The sequence below is a fragment of the Protopterus annectens genome, chromosome 3.part0 (genome assembly GCF_019279795.1).
Source record: "Protopterus annectens isolate FY-2018-M chromosome 3.part0, PAN1.0, whole genome shotgun sequence".
NCBI lineage: Eukaryota > Metazoa > Chordata > Ceratodontiformes > Protopteridae > Protopterus > Protopterus annectens.
The window spans coordinates 481,147,532-481,164,324 of record NC_056731.1 but is presented as its reverse complement, the minus strand read 5'-3'; the positions used below and the strand labels follow the sequence as shown (position 1 = coordinate 481,164,324).

The 16,793-nt window shown below is 36.7% G+C and overlaps 1 protein-coding gene across 1 annotated transcript in view; it reads right to left on the bottom strand.

Annotated features, from left to right (window-relative positions):
- ADCY1 (adenylate cyclase 1) overlaps nt 1–16,793 on the bottom strand; it is a 1,911,278-nt gene that overhangs the window by 163,666 nt on the left and 1,730,819 nt on the right. Inside the window, exon 13 of the mRNA XM_044065602.1 lies at nt 2,786–2,875. Coding sequence (XP_043921537.1) covers nt 2,786–2,875 — 90 coding nt within the window. The remainder of the gene's footprint in view (nt 1–2,785; nt 2,876–16,793) is intronic.

The following is a 16,793-nucleotide window of genomic DNA, read 5'->3' as shown; positions in this document are numbered from 1 at the left end:
AAAATTCACTGAAGAGTCAATAGCCAATTATATTAGAAGAATACTGCATATATTCCATAACACAGTGCACCATGGGAAATGTATGAAATTCCCACCAAACAAGACTAATTTATCTCAAACTAGATTACTGTGTACTAAATGGCTTTGCACTGTAATAAGTAAAGATTAAGACAACAGACACATATACATGTTCCAACCTCATTAAGTTACCAAGTATGGTAACTGTACCAGTAAAGAACCAATTTGTACAATACAGCAGTTGACACATGATAAGATCCTGGCCAAATGCTTATTAAAAGTAAATCTCAAATCAAGGAAAAAAATTCTCTCTCAAAGAAATATCTAGAGAAAGCTTACATAAATAGATCTGATAACAAAGCTAAATTCTAAAGTCTAAAAGGGTGGATGGGGCATTGTAAACATATTCTTTAGCACGGCACTACAAAACAAGGTAATGAACACATTGAAAAACAAAGTACCTCACTGTGTGGGGGTAGCAGCAGTAAAACAAACAAGTTACTAGGATATGGAATGGTATTTTAAATAGAATCAATTGATACAAAATCATTTTTAATGTAATAGCAATGGGTTCATTATCTTTATAAATGACATTGTAGAAAGCATGGAAAGATATTTGTATTTCTGCTGGTGACAAAGTTATACAGTATGGCTCATACTTACAAAATCATAGATATTAAGATATTAGACTTAATAAACTTAAAGAACTGCTATAAAACATGTAGCAAAATCAAATGAACACCACTGAACAACGCTCCAAAACCACAGAATAAGATTTAGAAAAAAGGGAGCGCTACACCAGATCTGAAGAAGGCACACACCAAAAGTGCTTATCCTGTTTTTCTTTTATTTTGTTAAAGTTCTTAGTTGTTTTTACGTCTATGGTGTAGCGCTCCCTTTTTTCTGACTCTTATTCTGCTATAAAACATGTCTGATTAAGTTCAGGACAAATTCTAATCATAGTGCAAAATGATGCACCTGAGAAACAAAGAGCAATGAACAAAGTAGCATTCTTCAAGTGCAGTTAGTTAACAGGATGTCATTTTAAGTATTAACATGCATTTCACAGTTCTGCAGATTTCTGTTTCATTTTCATAGGCCTGATAAAACAATTCAAAAAGGGATAGAGCCACATGAGGACGGACTTAAAGATTTCTTATGGACACTCTTAAATAAAAAATGAGGAGGATGAATATGGTGATAGTGTATGAAAAATAAAAAAAATCAAAGAGTTCAAGGAGATATTATTTTTCAAGAAAGAGACTTGTATGAGAATAAAAGGACACAACTTGATAAAATATGGACATCTTAGCAGAGGGATAATGAAGTAATTTCAAAGACTGGGTAGGAGACAACTGGGCCATCTGTTTTGGTATGGTCAAAAACAGTTCAGTAATGCACTAGGTAGACATGAGTCATTGCTTAGGATGACTGTAGAAAATAGAGAAGTTGCTTGTTAAAGATTATATGCCGATTATTTGGTAGAACAGAAAATAAGTAGACAAGGTTGGGGAAGCATTCTTTGTGTACCATTGCACAAGGAATCCAAGTGGCTACTAAATGAGCAACTGTCTGGATGGCTCTTGCTCCCCTCTTTCTGGATGGGCCCCCACCATGAGAGACAGAATGAGCTGAAGTACAGAAGAAGGACACTAGACAGCTGGCATTGATCTTTGTAAACTGTTTCACTACACTGCCTAATTGTGCAAGCAAGTAGTAGTAGTTTAAACTCTTCTTAATCCTCTACATTGGAAGCATGATGACTCCATAATTGAAAATTCCACAAAGTAGGACCTGCTAAAACCATTTCCTAAGTATTTCTGACAGCTACAAATACCACTCAGCTTAATATAATCTACAATGAGGTGCTATGACCTCAAACTTTATTGCTTTTAGTAAGGATCTCTGCCATTCACTGAATCATCTTGCTCCCCCCACCCCCCCATACACATTTTCTCTTTGTTAAATAATCTTTGCCTGTACAATGCTACTGTCATAAGTAGGAATAAACAAGTTGAAGTGTAGCTCATCAGTAAGATCACTGCTTTACAACACCAGGGTCAGACATTCAACTCTGACATCAGATGACTGCCTGTGTAAAGCTTTCATGTTCTTCCAATGCATGTGTACGCATAGCATTTGTCTGGTTTGGATGTTTCAGTTTCTACTAGCATCTGCCTTAAACTGGCCTACATATATAATAGAGACACACCGGTAGATATACTTGTATAACTATATCTATCTATACAGATAAATAGATATATATAGAGAGAAAGGCAGACATTCAAGTTTGTTGATTTCCTTTTAACTGAAAATGGGTACAAATAAAATTCAGAAGATGGAAATAGATTATGGGGTAAAACAAACAGATAATAAAAACCAGAACAAAAATGTAGTAAACAGAAAAAAAGAGCAGTAAAAGGTGTGTGTGTGTGTGTGTGTGTGTGTGTGTGTGTGTGTGTGTGTGTGTGTGTGTGTGTGTGTGTGTGTGTGTATGTTAACAAATATTAAATCAATAATACAGTGTATACTGTTTTGTCACAATGCTGTCTAATTAAACTGCAGTGTTTATTGCCAAAGAAAATGCAAGCTATTATAACATAAGTAGTAAAAATTGATGACCTATAAATTACAAAGAATTATTCAGTGCTATTTCAGTTGTTCAATAATAATAATAATAATAATAATAATAATAATAATAACAATAACAAAGAAAAAATAAAGAGAAAATGGTTATAAGGAAATTGTCCTAAAATATTCCACTTACCAGACATCCCTGAGCAAAAGCATAAATTAAGACCACAATCAAAATGCACAACGCTGTTCGAATCTGTATTGTCAGGCATCCTGGAAAACACTAAGCAAACAAAACACTTAAATAAAATAGAGCAATGATTATGATATTCAAAAGCTCCTATCATAGATCAATTAGAATTCTGCTCTCTTTTTCTCATTCTGTACTCTGTCTTTCTCATTCATTCAGTATATAGATAAGGCAGAGTTATTTTGCCAGCATGTGATGCATACAAATTAAGCCACATAGAAAAGGGAATTATCTTATCCAGCACATCCATAGGGAAGCAAATGGCTATTATTGTTGCTCACTGATGTGGTTTGCTTTCTGCAGTGTCGTCAGCCTTTAGTGTGGCTACTATAAATGACTTCGGCCAGACCTGAGGCCATATCATCATCACCCATACACAAAGGAATCATTTCATTAAGAGATGGAAAACTATTCTACTGATACATGATATGCTTAATTTTGCTAATACTTTCCCTCTTGGTTACAAATTACATAATTAAGCAAATGCATTATTTTACATGGTATCTTACAAATGTTTATAGTGTTTTTCGTCTGTTTCTTTCCAAGTACTGGAAGAATAAGAATTAACTTCTTAATACAGTATAACTGGAATGCATTGAGTGCATTGAAGTGCCTTGATTGAATTCCAAAATTATGGAACAAGATATATTTATTGAGGGCATTTGTAGCAGAAGACCCAATCTTAATTGTGCTTAGGGGTGCTTATCCAAAGCTTGTTAAGGACACCAAATGACTCTTAAGATAGGATCTAATAAGAGCTAATACCAGACAGTCTTGGCTGGCAAAGAACAATAGCAGAAGGTAACACAGCTTTTAAGCACTACTTAAATTTTATTCTGCCAAACTTATTAACAGATGGTATGTCACAATAAAGCATCTAAAGTATTTATTTCTGCAGATGGGCACGTGTTCTCTGCCTATCTGACTAAGCTAAGTGCTTTACTGACTTTCAAAAGCTTTAAAAACTGGGGAAACACTATATGCACCTAGCCTTTTTTTCTGTAACTGGTAGTACATGGAGCAATGTTCTAGATATGGATGCCAAAAATTCACCTCTGGACTTTGATATCAATGTCTCAAACACATGTGTTTATTATGTGTCTGAAACATGGATGCCAAAAATTCACCTCTGGACTTTGATATCAATGTCTCAAACACACACGTGTTTATTATGTGTCTGAAACATGGATGCCAAAAATTCACCTCTGGACTTTGATATCAATGTCTCAAACACACACGTGTTTATTATGTGTCTGAAACATGGATGCCAAAAATTCACCTCTGGACTTTGATATCAATGTCTCAAACACACACGTGTTTATTATGTGTCTGAAACATGGATGCCAATAAATTCTTGACAGGTGAATCTTGGCTTCTATGTCAAGAACACATAATTTAGGGTTATGAACGGAGATCCAATCATAATTCTTTGTAGAGCATTTAACTTTACATACTCCATACACCCTGCAATCTTTAGCCTGGGGGGGGGGGGGTTCTATGAACTCAGGTATATAGATTGTTGTTCGCAGCATTTGTTACTCAATTTCTCCTGAGTGTGATTTTCTACAAGAACTAACTGCTTCACAGTACCTGTAACCACTCCCCCCCCCCCCTTCTCCAATATTGTCCCAGCAAAGTTTTTTTAAACCTCTGGAGCTATCTTGGCTAACTCACAGCAGCTGCCAATTCCCGTAAGCTCATGGTGTATCTCATTGTAAGTGTTTGAGGTTTATTTTTTATATTGCAGCTAAGGTCTCTACAAACTCAATTGTTCTATTGCTTTGTTACTCTCAGCATGGCTACTGTTGCAGAACTGGTTTCTTATTTAGAAAAGTTGTACACAAAGTGTTACATTGTATCATTTTCCAGTCTGACTTGGTTCTGAGTGCCACCTACAGATGCTATAGTATCAAACTGGGTTGCTACTCCTCATCACTTTTGTTTAGTAAATACGTTTTAGTTAAAATAGATGTTAAGCAGTGTGACTGAGTGTTCTGTGATTCAGTTTGAAGGAAAGCAATAAGTTAAATACAGAACACCATATTACAGCTAAAGTCTTGTTTTGCAGCCAAGTCAGAGTGATCCTCAGTTGTTTTAACTGCTGTACCATGAGAAATATTATAGCAATGTAGATATGTAAATGTCTGTGTTGTGATATTTAAGTAATGTAATATACAACTTTTGTGATAGTTTACAACTACTATATCTATGACAGAACTGTCTCTTTATATTCATGGGCCACCTAAATTATCTGGTACATAACACTAAGTAAGATGCTTTTTTTTATGTCAAGGGCTTCATATGTGAATGCATAACATTTGCCTGAGCCTTTTTTACTAAACACTTCGTATCTGTGTAAATAGTGCAACATGCTGCTACTCTTAAACCCAATACCCTTCCTGCCTGGGTGATAATTTATTATTACGGTTACTTTTTACAGCACTTCTCTCTCATTCCCCTTTCAAAGACCTTAACGTAATAATTGTTTTTGTCTCCATCTTTTCATTTAGTGACCACTGTCCCTGCGAACAGGTTCTCTCTCAGTCCTCCATTTGCTGAATCCTTGGCCATTGGCCGCATCTGCAGTGGAGAAACTAGCCACAAGGACTCAAGGGCTTTGGAAAGAAGATAGGTTACTGTAGGTGTCTAGCTATGTTTCCCTCTTAGCCTGCTACTGTAGAAAGTACCTGGTCTAAAGCAGAAATAACTGGCTCTACCCATGGCTAGGGTCAGCAGCTACACCCCCACCCCCATTCTGCTGTAAATACATTCCCCAGTTAACGTTTTCTTTTTAGTTTTCAGTAAACTAAGATAAAGCTCTAGGTAAAAAAAAAGGTAACCCAGTAGATACACTGGAATTGCCCACTTGTAAAATAGAGGCAAAAGGTACTTAAACTGCCACTTTTTGTCTGCTTCAAACTAGGTATCTACCCAGAAATGACACAGCTGAAATCAGGTCTATAGATTGTTTTTCCATACTAGATTCTAATAACTCCTAACAATTTGTCTATTTATACACTTACCCAGCAATCGTTAGCCTGGGGGGATTCTAGCCTGCTACATTCACTACGCTCACTTCGCTCCCCTCCCTGCCCCCTATTTCCACCTGCCCCCAGTACCTCTACATTTATTCTTAGCCTTAACCCCACCCCTAATTGCCAGAAATTAGGCTACACCACTACTCACCCCCTCCCCATACATCCAACACAATCATGCTACTACCTAATATAATAACAATCCTAACCTGCGTAGTTCTAGCTCACATTACATCCTACCAAGGCTCCAAAATCACATGCCCTAACAAATTCTACTGTAGTCTCTCAACACCCTCCCTCAAACATTTACACTATAACTACACAACCCCTGCTACCAAAAGCATCATCCCAATACACACACTCCATTACCAAACACCTAACACACTCAAAAATAAAATATCCCTAAAATACCATAAGCAATTTACTATGTATATAAAACAAATCCTAAACACTCTCCATAAACTTGCCCTCGCTGGAGATATCCATCCATACCCTGGTCCTCCCAAATCCAACCCAACCACAAACCCTAGTTAAAGCAAACCCCCCCACAACTCAACTCCTAGCCAAGAAAAAAACAACATACCTATTTATAATGTCCCTAAACATCAGAAGCATATGCAATAAAATCCATGAACTACACACCAGCATAAGCATATATTCCCCAGATATTCTCTTCCTAACTGAAACCTGGTTCAAACCTCACATCAAAAGTGAGGAAATACTTCCACCTGAATACAACATCCTTCACATAGACAGATTGCCCAAAAAAGGAGGTGGTGTAGCATTGATATTTAAACACCGCCTCAATATTCATCTCCTGAACTCATCTGCCCCTCACCACAACAATGAAGAAATCCTTTATGTCAATCTCAAACTAAACCCAAACAAAACAATCAATATCATAGGATGCTATTTCCCACCAGGGCAAAATATCACACCCCTAGAAAATCTCCTGAGCTGGGATGCTCTACTCTACCCCAGGAAACCATCATTCTCAGTGACTTTAACATCAACTGGCTAGCCTGTAATAACAGTTTCCCAACCATTCACCTTAATCTCCATGGGTTCACTCAACTCATTCAATCCCCTACCCGAATCAACAAAAACCCTAACAATCATACCATACTTGACTGGATCCTAGTCAACAAAGCCCCTCACTTTTACCTAGCAGGCTGCTTACCTTAGTGACCACTCCCCCACTTTCCTAATTCGGCACCACACAAACAGTCTGAAGCCCATTATCCACAGGCAAATTCGGAACAAGTCCAACTTCAACCCCAACTCCTTCATCTCCTCCCTGCAAAACATTAACTGGTCACCAATAAAATACCTCAACCTAGATGAGGCTGTCCACTTCTTCAACAGTACCTTCCTCTCCATCCTAAACACACATGCTCCTGTACGAAATGCCAAAGTCAGATCCAGGCATGCCCCATGGTTACAAAAGACCACCAGAACCCTAATGAAATCCAGAGATAAGGCCTGGGAGCACTGGCGACTAACAAAAAATAACTCAGATAGGCAATTATTCCTTAAACTGTGCAATAAAGCCAAAAAGCATATAAAATTAGACAAATCCCTCTACTATAAAACCACCCTAAACTCTACCAACCACAACCCTAAGCAATTCTGGTCCACTATTAACAATATCCTCCACCCAGGAAAGGTTGATCCCCCCAGCCGTCCATTCCCCCCTCCCCTAGCAGTATTGTTGAATCCTTCAACAAACACTTCACTGAAACTATAACATCTCTAAACAAACAACACTTCCCTACAACAGCCCCCCAACTCCTAACCCTAAACCCCCACTCCTCTTTTCTTCTTCACCTCAGTACCTACCTCCAACATAAAAAGACTATTGTCAAAACTTAAACCCACCAAACTCGCAGCTGACAACCTCCCCTCTAAATACTTGAAAATTGCATCTGATATACTAGCCTACCCAATTTCAATTCTACTCAACCATCCCATAACAGAAGGCTATGTTCCCTCGATATGGAAAATATCGCACATCATTCCCCTCCACAAAGGCACCCCTCCACTGACCTCTCTAATTACCACCCCATTGCTATCCTATCCCCTCTCTAAGATACTTGAAAAATGTATCAACACCCATGTCTCCAGATACCTCCCTCCACAACAGCACCCCCTTCCCCAACATCTCCAATTACCACCCCATTGCTATCCTCTCCAAGATACTTGAAAAATTTAACAACACCAAGGTCTCCAACTAACTCCTAGCTAATAATCTCCCCTCCAAAACCCAACATGGTTTCAGGCCATATCACAGCATTACCTCTGCTCTGCTCTCCTTCACCAACACTATACTTCATCACAAAAACAATGGCCTCTTCTCTACTGCCGTATTTCTAGATCTCTCAAAGGCCTTTGACATTGTATCTCATGAGCTATTACTCTCTACTCTCCCCAACCTCTCCTTCTCACAACCAGCCTGCAACTGGTTCCACAGCTATCTATTTGGACGCTAGCAATCAGTAATCTGGGACAATAACACATCACCTTGCCTCCCAGTTACTCTCGGAGTTCCCCAAGGGTCTGTCCTTGGCCTTCTGCTATTCTCACTTTTCACTAACAACCTACATACTGCCACCACACAAGCATCTTTTATACAGTACGCAGATGACTCTGCTCTCATCTGCTCTGCCCCCACTCTACCAGAACTACAACAAATCACACAGGAATCATTCTTTTCTGTAGAAAGCTGGTTATCCAATGCTCAGCTCCTACTCAACCCAAGTAAGACAAAACGTCTCCTGTTCCAACCTTCCAAAGCCACCCAAAACACCCCCCCACTTCAACATTCTTGCCAAAGACAATACCATCATCTCTCCATCAGAACACACAAAATTACTTGGTGTGGAAATAGACAACAAACTTAGATTTGACACCCACATATCTCTCACGATAAAAAAAGTTCACAAGAAACTTGGTGCATTACATTGAAGCTGCCAATTCCTAACCAAGGCGTCTAGAATCTCCATCGCCAATTCCCAGCTAATCTCCAACCTACTCTATGCATCCCCCATACTTACCAACCTTAAACAGACAGACCTACACAAGCTGGATGCTTGTTACAACAAAATTGCTAAATTTGCCACTGGAACCTCCTACCGCAGCCATCATTGTATCTCCCTTAAAGAACTAAACTGGCTAGACCTCCCACAACTCCTTCACTTTAATCAGCTTACCCTCGCTCATAAACTTATTAGCCACCCCCTTAACATCCCTTCCCTTCAAACCCTTCTCCAACCCTATCACCCCACTAGGCCCCTAAGATCAAGCAACAAAAATCAACTCACTGTTATCAAACCCAAAAGCTCAGCAGGAGAAGCCATATGTTCATGTACCATATCTAAACTTTGGAACAATCTTCCACCCTCTATAACTACTCTACTTTACAGCAGCCTTTTCAAGACTGCACTCAAGTTCCACTTAAATTTGCACTGGCTCTGTCCTTGTTCTAATCCAGACTAACACCCCCCCTTACCCCCCCACCTAGACTCTTAACCCAACTATATTACTGCCACTACTAACCACAGTCAGAAATAGCTAGTTGTCTTAACATACTTTAACATCTTGTCTGACAACTTTGTTACTAATATTATAAACGACAAGAAACTATCTTAACTTGCAACATTTTCTGTATATACTGTTGATAATCAATATCTTGTTGTTGTATTAAAGCCAACAATCTGTAATGTTGTTTACTATTGCTGCAACTTTGTATCTCTATCATGTACATGATGTGGAGCTTTTCTCCCCGGGCATCCGCTGAAAAAGGATCTGCGTCCAGTCAGAAAAAAAATGTAAATAAATAAATAAATAAAATGTACTACTAGTAACAGTAAAAAAGGGAAAAAAAGCCATAAAGTACCTAGCCACTTATCGAGCACAAGTCTCATTACATTCATACTCACCTTCCATACCTCCTAACTGTCCAGATTTTCACAGAATATTTGTAGCATTTGATTGGTCTGTTCCTCATAAAGTGCATGATTTTCAGGCAGTTCGCAGAGGAATGAAGTCACTGAATACTGACATAGGTTAATAGGTCCATAGGAGGTTACTAAGCTAATGGCTTAAAAGCCCTTACAAGGCTAGCCAATGTAACCCAATCTTACCCAATATATGGCCCTTAGGGACAAGAGCATGACATGGATTTCTGCCTATACATTGAGTATCTAACAGATTATCCCTGTCCATAAGGGACATGGGCACTACCCCAGGTGTGAATTTGTGATTCCCATCCATTGATCCAAATTGCATTTGAAGAGGGCCAGAGAAGGGCTCTGCCTAATGTGAACAGAAAGCCTGTTTCAAAGAAGGGGCAGTCTCTTAGACATACATTTGTCTCTCCAGCATGCTTTTCTTGAGTCTCTAAGTTTAGACCCCTAGATCAGGTGACCCTCATGCTGTTTGACTTGCAGAAGTGTAACAGCTCCATCAGGGCTGGATTTGTGAGTCCTCTGTAAGTCAGGCATAGGACACCCCTTAATAGCTGGCAAACGTCAGAGTAAAGGGATAGGGCTTTTAGTCTATCAGCATAGGACATGTTGCTTATACCCTGTATTTTCTTTTTGAGGAACCTCTGAGTTCACTCCAGCTGCTAAGTGCCTAGTCAGGTGCATGCCAAATGTTGTGTTGTACTTGATTATTGGCTTAATGAGGGCAGAGTACAGTGGGACTATAATTTCATTGAATTTAGATGCCATATCTTTATTTATAAGTTGTGCTACACAGGAGGACTTCATCACCATTGTGGACACATGGCAATCAAAGTCCAAGCTACTATCTATCTGTGTACCTAGATCTCTCACCTCTGAGTCTACTCTTAGGGGGTGTGCTATTGATGTTGTAATTTGCAGGAGTATTTGACTTCCCAATGGGTATGCTAATGCATTTCTTCACATTTAGTTTTAGGCCATGGTTCTGGTACCAAACATTTGTTTGATCTAGACCCCCTTGAAGGATATCTGCATCATTGGGAGAGTCAATGATTGCCCCACTCTTGCAATCATTGTCAAACTCTGTTATCCAGAGGCCTTCCACACTAGCCTTTACTTCACAGAAGTATATACTGAACAAGAGTGGTCCCAGCAATTAGCCCTGTGGCACACCTCTAATAACTGACCTTTTGCTAGATCTGGATTCACCCACTTTAACCATGTGTCCTGTCCGTGAGCCAACTGGCTATCCAACTGGTGATGTAGGGATTTATGCCCAGTTTTGTGAACATTTGAGTTTCAGAGTATTATCCATCCAAGAAAATGCAGGTGGACACGCATCCTGTTATTGTAGAACATTTTTAGTTTGTAATAGGAAGGACACCTTATTGTCATGGACAGCAGAAAGAATCAAATCTTTCATTCCGCCACTGTAATTTACTGTTCATTACTAGCAGATCTGACTGCCTAGCATGGGAGCCAACCTTAACTTCAGTGAGGGGTTCTTAATATTTGTTTGGGTCGCGTCTTGTGCCACTTTAGCTCTGAACTGATTTGTCTTTTTCCTAATATCAGAACGTAATCACCATGCTCCATGCACTACAAGTAGATTTTGATCATAGATAAACAATAAAAAGTACCACTAGCAAACAAAGGTACCTGCACAGTATAAAAAGGAAACACATAAAATAGTAATGTTAATAAGCCAACTGTGCAGGATCCACCCAGGCATTGGTTCGAACCAAATCAGGCAAAACCTTCTGATAGAACACAGAACACAAGCCAAAAAAGCACTTGAAAGTACTAGAAAGCACTTAAAAGCACTAAGAAATTCTTCAAGTATTCACTCAAATGTCTTTTCAGACCACAAGTTCTTTCAGACCATTCCTTCCAATAAATCCAAATGCGTAGTAAACAGTAGCTTTTATTCACTCAAGTAGAAGTGGTAAGCGCTTTCACTATGTAGCTTTTTCAAACCATAATGAATCCATTCACAAAGCTCGTGTATATATATATATATATACGTATAAGCACCTCCTTATTACATCTAATCAAACAATAAAACAATAAATCAATTAACTTAACCTCAGTTTTTAAAGAAACATTCAAATTTCAAATTTTAAGTACCTTAATAGCTTAAAAACTGTTCAAGTAAACTGCATATACTTACTACAATTCTAAAAACAATATATATTTTAAACCTCAGGCATATGAATTAATTAAGATGCAGTATACTATAATATAATATATAATAATAAACTTTATATTAAAAAATATATATACATAATTAAAAAACATATGCTAAAAATCTATTCAATATTTAATGATTAGTATTTAATATTTAATATCTAATACTTCTCCCTTTTAAAGTAGATTTTAAGGGAATTTTTTATCAGAAGGTTTTGCCTGATTTGGTTCAAACCAACGCCTGAGTGGATCCTGCACAGTTGGCTTATTAACATTACTATTTTATGTGTTTCCTTTTTATACTGTGCAGGTACCTTTGTTTGCTAGTGGTACTTTTTATTGTTTATCCATTTTACTACTTTCAATACCACGAGCTAACCATGGCTGATTCATTGGAGAATAATGTTGAGTTGCCTTACAACCCTGTTAATATTCAACCAACGCGAATGGTACATCCCAGATTACAGAATTGCGTGACTGCTGACTTCAATCCGCTCCTTGAGCTTGAGCTAGTGGTGGCTAGTAATGGCATTTCGTTGAGTAACACAGATTTCGTGGACATTAACTCTAGTTTATCTTTAATGGAGTCAGAATTGTTGAAATTGAAATGACTTCAGATGCAGCGGTTCCATTTTGAAGTCTGTATCCAGAGAAAGGTGATACCTAGGGGTCTGAGGATCCTTAAGATGCCAACGACAGGTAACACTTACCCAGAACTTTTATTTTGCTGGCAGCAACTGAGCATAGATTTAAGTATCAGTTACATGAAACTGTTAAACGAATACTTTCTACCAGAAGAAAATAAATTGCAAGAGACAATAGAAAATAGACAATATGATTTGTTTAGTCGATATTCACCTACTGTAATTAATCCACTTTTGGATCGTTTGTTGGATTCAGTATGTTTGTATGAAAAAAGGCTTTTGGAACAGAAAAAACACAAATTGTCAAGAGACCTTTATGATTTTGGAAATGGTCAAGTCTTTACTTGGCCTAGAAATATTAGAAATGGACAAGATAGTTTTTTTAATTCTCGTAATAACAATGCACATGTATCTACTAACATTGTTAATAATAGTAGTAATAATACAGGCAAAGTAAGTAATCAAAATACAACTAGTTCAATTAGTGCTGATATTGTAGATTGTATGCCCATGCCTTCTGTAGAGGTTGATAATACATCTTTAATGCCTGCTAGTGTTTCTCTTCCAGTTGATGTTACTATAGGTGACATGTCTACTGGAAATGGTATGATATCAACTAATACTCTAGCCAGTAAGAATGATATAACTGATAAAGAAAAGACAAAGAATAATGAGTTAGTTGTTCGTAGCAAGACAACTTTCTCACATGTTAGTAGTGCTAGTTCTGAAGTTCATAATCCTTTCCCCATAGCCGAAACCTCTGCCAGGGGAAGAAATCGCTCCATGAGCAGAGGGAGACAGAAAAGAAAGGCTTCGGGGATGGATATGAAAGAACCAACTATAAAGAAAATGTGGGAGAGGATGACTTAGTTTGGAACCTATCCCATAGACCTCTTAATAAATTTGAAATATAAGTTTTAAATAAGGGCCTTTCATTTATTCCATCCAAAACAAGTAATGTTACTGAAACAGTTATTGATGTCAAACTATTTGTTAGAAATGTACAACTAAAAATATTATATGCAAATAATGAAACAAGGACAACAGAGGGACATTTTAAGAGACCTAGTACTTATGTACCTATTTTACATCCCTTGTTGGATACGTTTAGTAAAATTGTTGAGAAGGATTTGTTTAAAGCAAAAGATGCTACTCAAGTTAATATTAAGAAGCATAATTTAACACCAAGACAGTTTAAAGCATTGCAGGACTTGAGGAATGACAGAAATATATTTATTAGACCGGCAGATAAAGGTGGCCCTATAGTTATAATGGATAGGGGAATATATAATGAGAGTATGTTTGAGATGTTGAATGACATAAATCATTATAAAGTGATTACAAAAATAAATAATAACTCAGGAAACGTAAAATAACTCGAAACTCTCAATATAGCGAACGTTCTTTATTAACACAGTAAGCGCTTTCACCAACTCGGCTTCATCAGACTGTATCAAGATGAAATATCACAGTCAGTTAAATAGCACACTCAATTAATCAATCACGATCATTAAATATATTATTTCAATCAACAATTTAAAATAATAAAGCCATTTAATTTAAATCTAAAAACAATCTAAAAACACATTTAAAAAACTTTCCATGTATGATTATAAACCTTGTCAAATGCTTCGTGTTTAAAAACTGCTACTTCTTTACCCCTTACAGTTTTTAAACACGAAGCATTTGGCAAGGTTTATAATCATACATGGAAAGTTTTTTAAATGTGTTTTTAGATTGTTTTTAGATTTAAATTAAATGTCTTTATTATTTTAAATTGTTGATTGAAATAATATATTTAATGATCGTGATTGATTAATTGAGTGTGCTATTTAACTGACTGTGATATTTCATCTTGATACAGTCTGATGAAGCCGAGTTGGTGAAAGCGCTTACTGTGTTAATAAAGAACATTCGCTATATTGAGAGTTTCGAGTTATTTTACGTTTCCTGAGTTATTATTTATTTGTGTAGCCGCTTTTGTTCCTGTTTCCGTTTATGAGGTTTTGGACTTTTATTCTACGTTTGGTAACAGGAACGCTGCTCACCTGGGGTTGTGTTATTGTGTGCTGCATTATAAAGTGATGCCTATAATTAAAGCTCAAGAGCATATTTTAAAAGTACACAGTGTTTTGGATCAGTTATATGAGAAAGAAATTATTGATTTAAATATGTATAACTTTTTATTTACTGATACACCGATTATTCCACTGATCCAAGGGCTACCTAAAATAAATAAAGATTCATTCCCCCCCCCTATGAGACCAATTGTCTCAGGTCAAGGGTGGCTCACAGAACCTTTATCAGTGTTCATTGAGAAGATGCTGAGGCTTATAGTGAGCACAAACGTTTTCATACTGCGAGATTCTAAACAATTTTTATTAGACTTTTATGCTGAGATGATGAATTTACAGGATGTTGATTCAATTACTATGGTAACAATGGATGTTAATTCATTATTTACAAGTATACCTAATGAAGTAGGAATCAGTAGTATTGGAACTTACTTGGATAAACATTCTGATTTCCCAGTGCATCGCAAAGATCTTATCTGTTTATTCCTTCAATTGGTTTTGGAAAATAATGTTTTTTTGTTTGAAGAATGTTTATACTTGCAAAAAGATGGCGTAGCTATGGGCACTTCTTGTGCCAATAGCTACGCCAATCTAGTAATGGCATTGTGGGAAGAACAAAAACTTTTTCATTCTGAAATGTTCCAAAGGCTCATCTGTTTTTACAGACGATTTGTAGATGATTTATTTTTTCTTTGGAATGGTTCAGCTGAAGATTTAAATAGATTTCATGGAGAAATGAACTTGTCCACTTCATTTTTAAAATTCACCATGGTCAGCTCTAAGGATAATATAGCTTTCTTAGACGTATCTATACAGCGTTTAGAAAATGGGAATTTTAATACTGGGGTGCATAGGAAAAATTGTTATAAAAATACATTGTTACATAGAAATAGCATGCACCCACAACATATTTTCACCAATATTATTAAAGGACAAGCCATCAGAGCTTCTAGGTTGAACCCCCTACAGAGTAACTATGAGGCTGAGTTGAAAATTTTGAATGGAAGGTTGTTAGCACGCAAATATAAACATACAGAAGTTAAGGAATGTTTTTTGAATGTGTATCAAGAAAGGGAAAATAAAGCATGTCCTTATTTTTCAGATAGAGGTAGGAGTTTTTATATAGATCAACACAAAGTAGAGAGTGAAAATGAAGGCAAGCAGCAGAAAGTGACTATTTTATACTCAAGATATAAAAATAATTAAAGATGTGTTTAGTAGACACTGGGATATTCTAACTACTGATCCTAATATTAAGGAGTTAGTGGGTGAACATCCTCAGTTTGTATATAAAAACAAACAGAATTTGCATAGACTACTATGCTTTCCAAATAACATTAGAACTAATCAGAAGGTTTCTAATGGAACAACACCATGTGATAAATGTAACTTCTGTGTATACATTAGTAGTGATAATCTGTTTGTACATCCCCTTACTTCTAAGGTTTATACTTTTAATGTCACTGGGTCATGTGATTCAGAACATTTAATGTATTTGGCCACCTGCATAGAATGCAGTGCGTTCTATGTGGGTAAAACAGACAGAAAGTTAAAAAATAGAATAAGGGAACAAGTTTATCAAATTAGAATTAAATCTGAGGTTAATGCACTATCGAAACATGTTCTTAAGGAGGGACCTACACATTCTTTTAAGTTTATGATTATGCAAACCACCATACTTAATCAAAGAGGGGGAGATGTACGCAATCGTACTGAACAAATAGAAACAGGCTGGATAATTAGATTACAGGCACATAATCCCCCTGGACTTAATGAAAAAATTCCCTTAAAATCTACTTTAAAAGGGAGGAGTATTAGATATTAAATATTAAATACTAATCATTAAATATTGAATAGATTTTTAGCACATGTTTTTTAATTATGTATATATATTTTTTAATATAAAGTTTATTATTATATATTATATTATAGTATACTGCATCTTAATTAATTCATATGCCTGTGGTTTAAAATATATATTGTTTTTAGAATTGTAGTAAGTATATGCAGTTTACTTGAACAGTTTTTAAGCTATTAAGGTACTT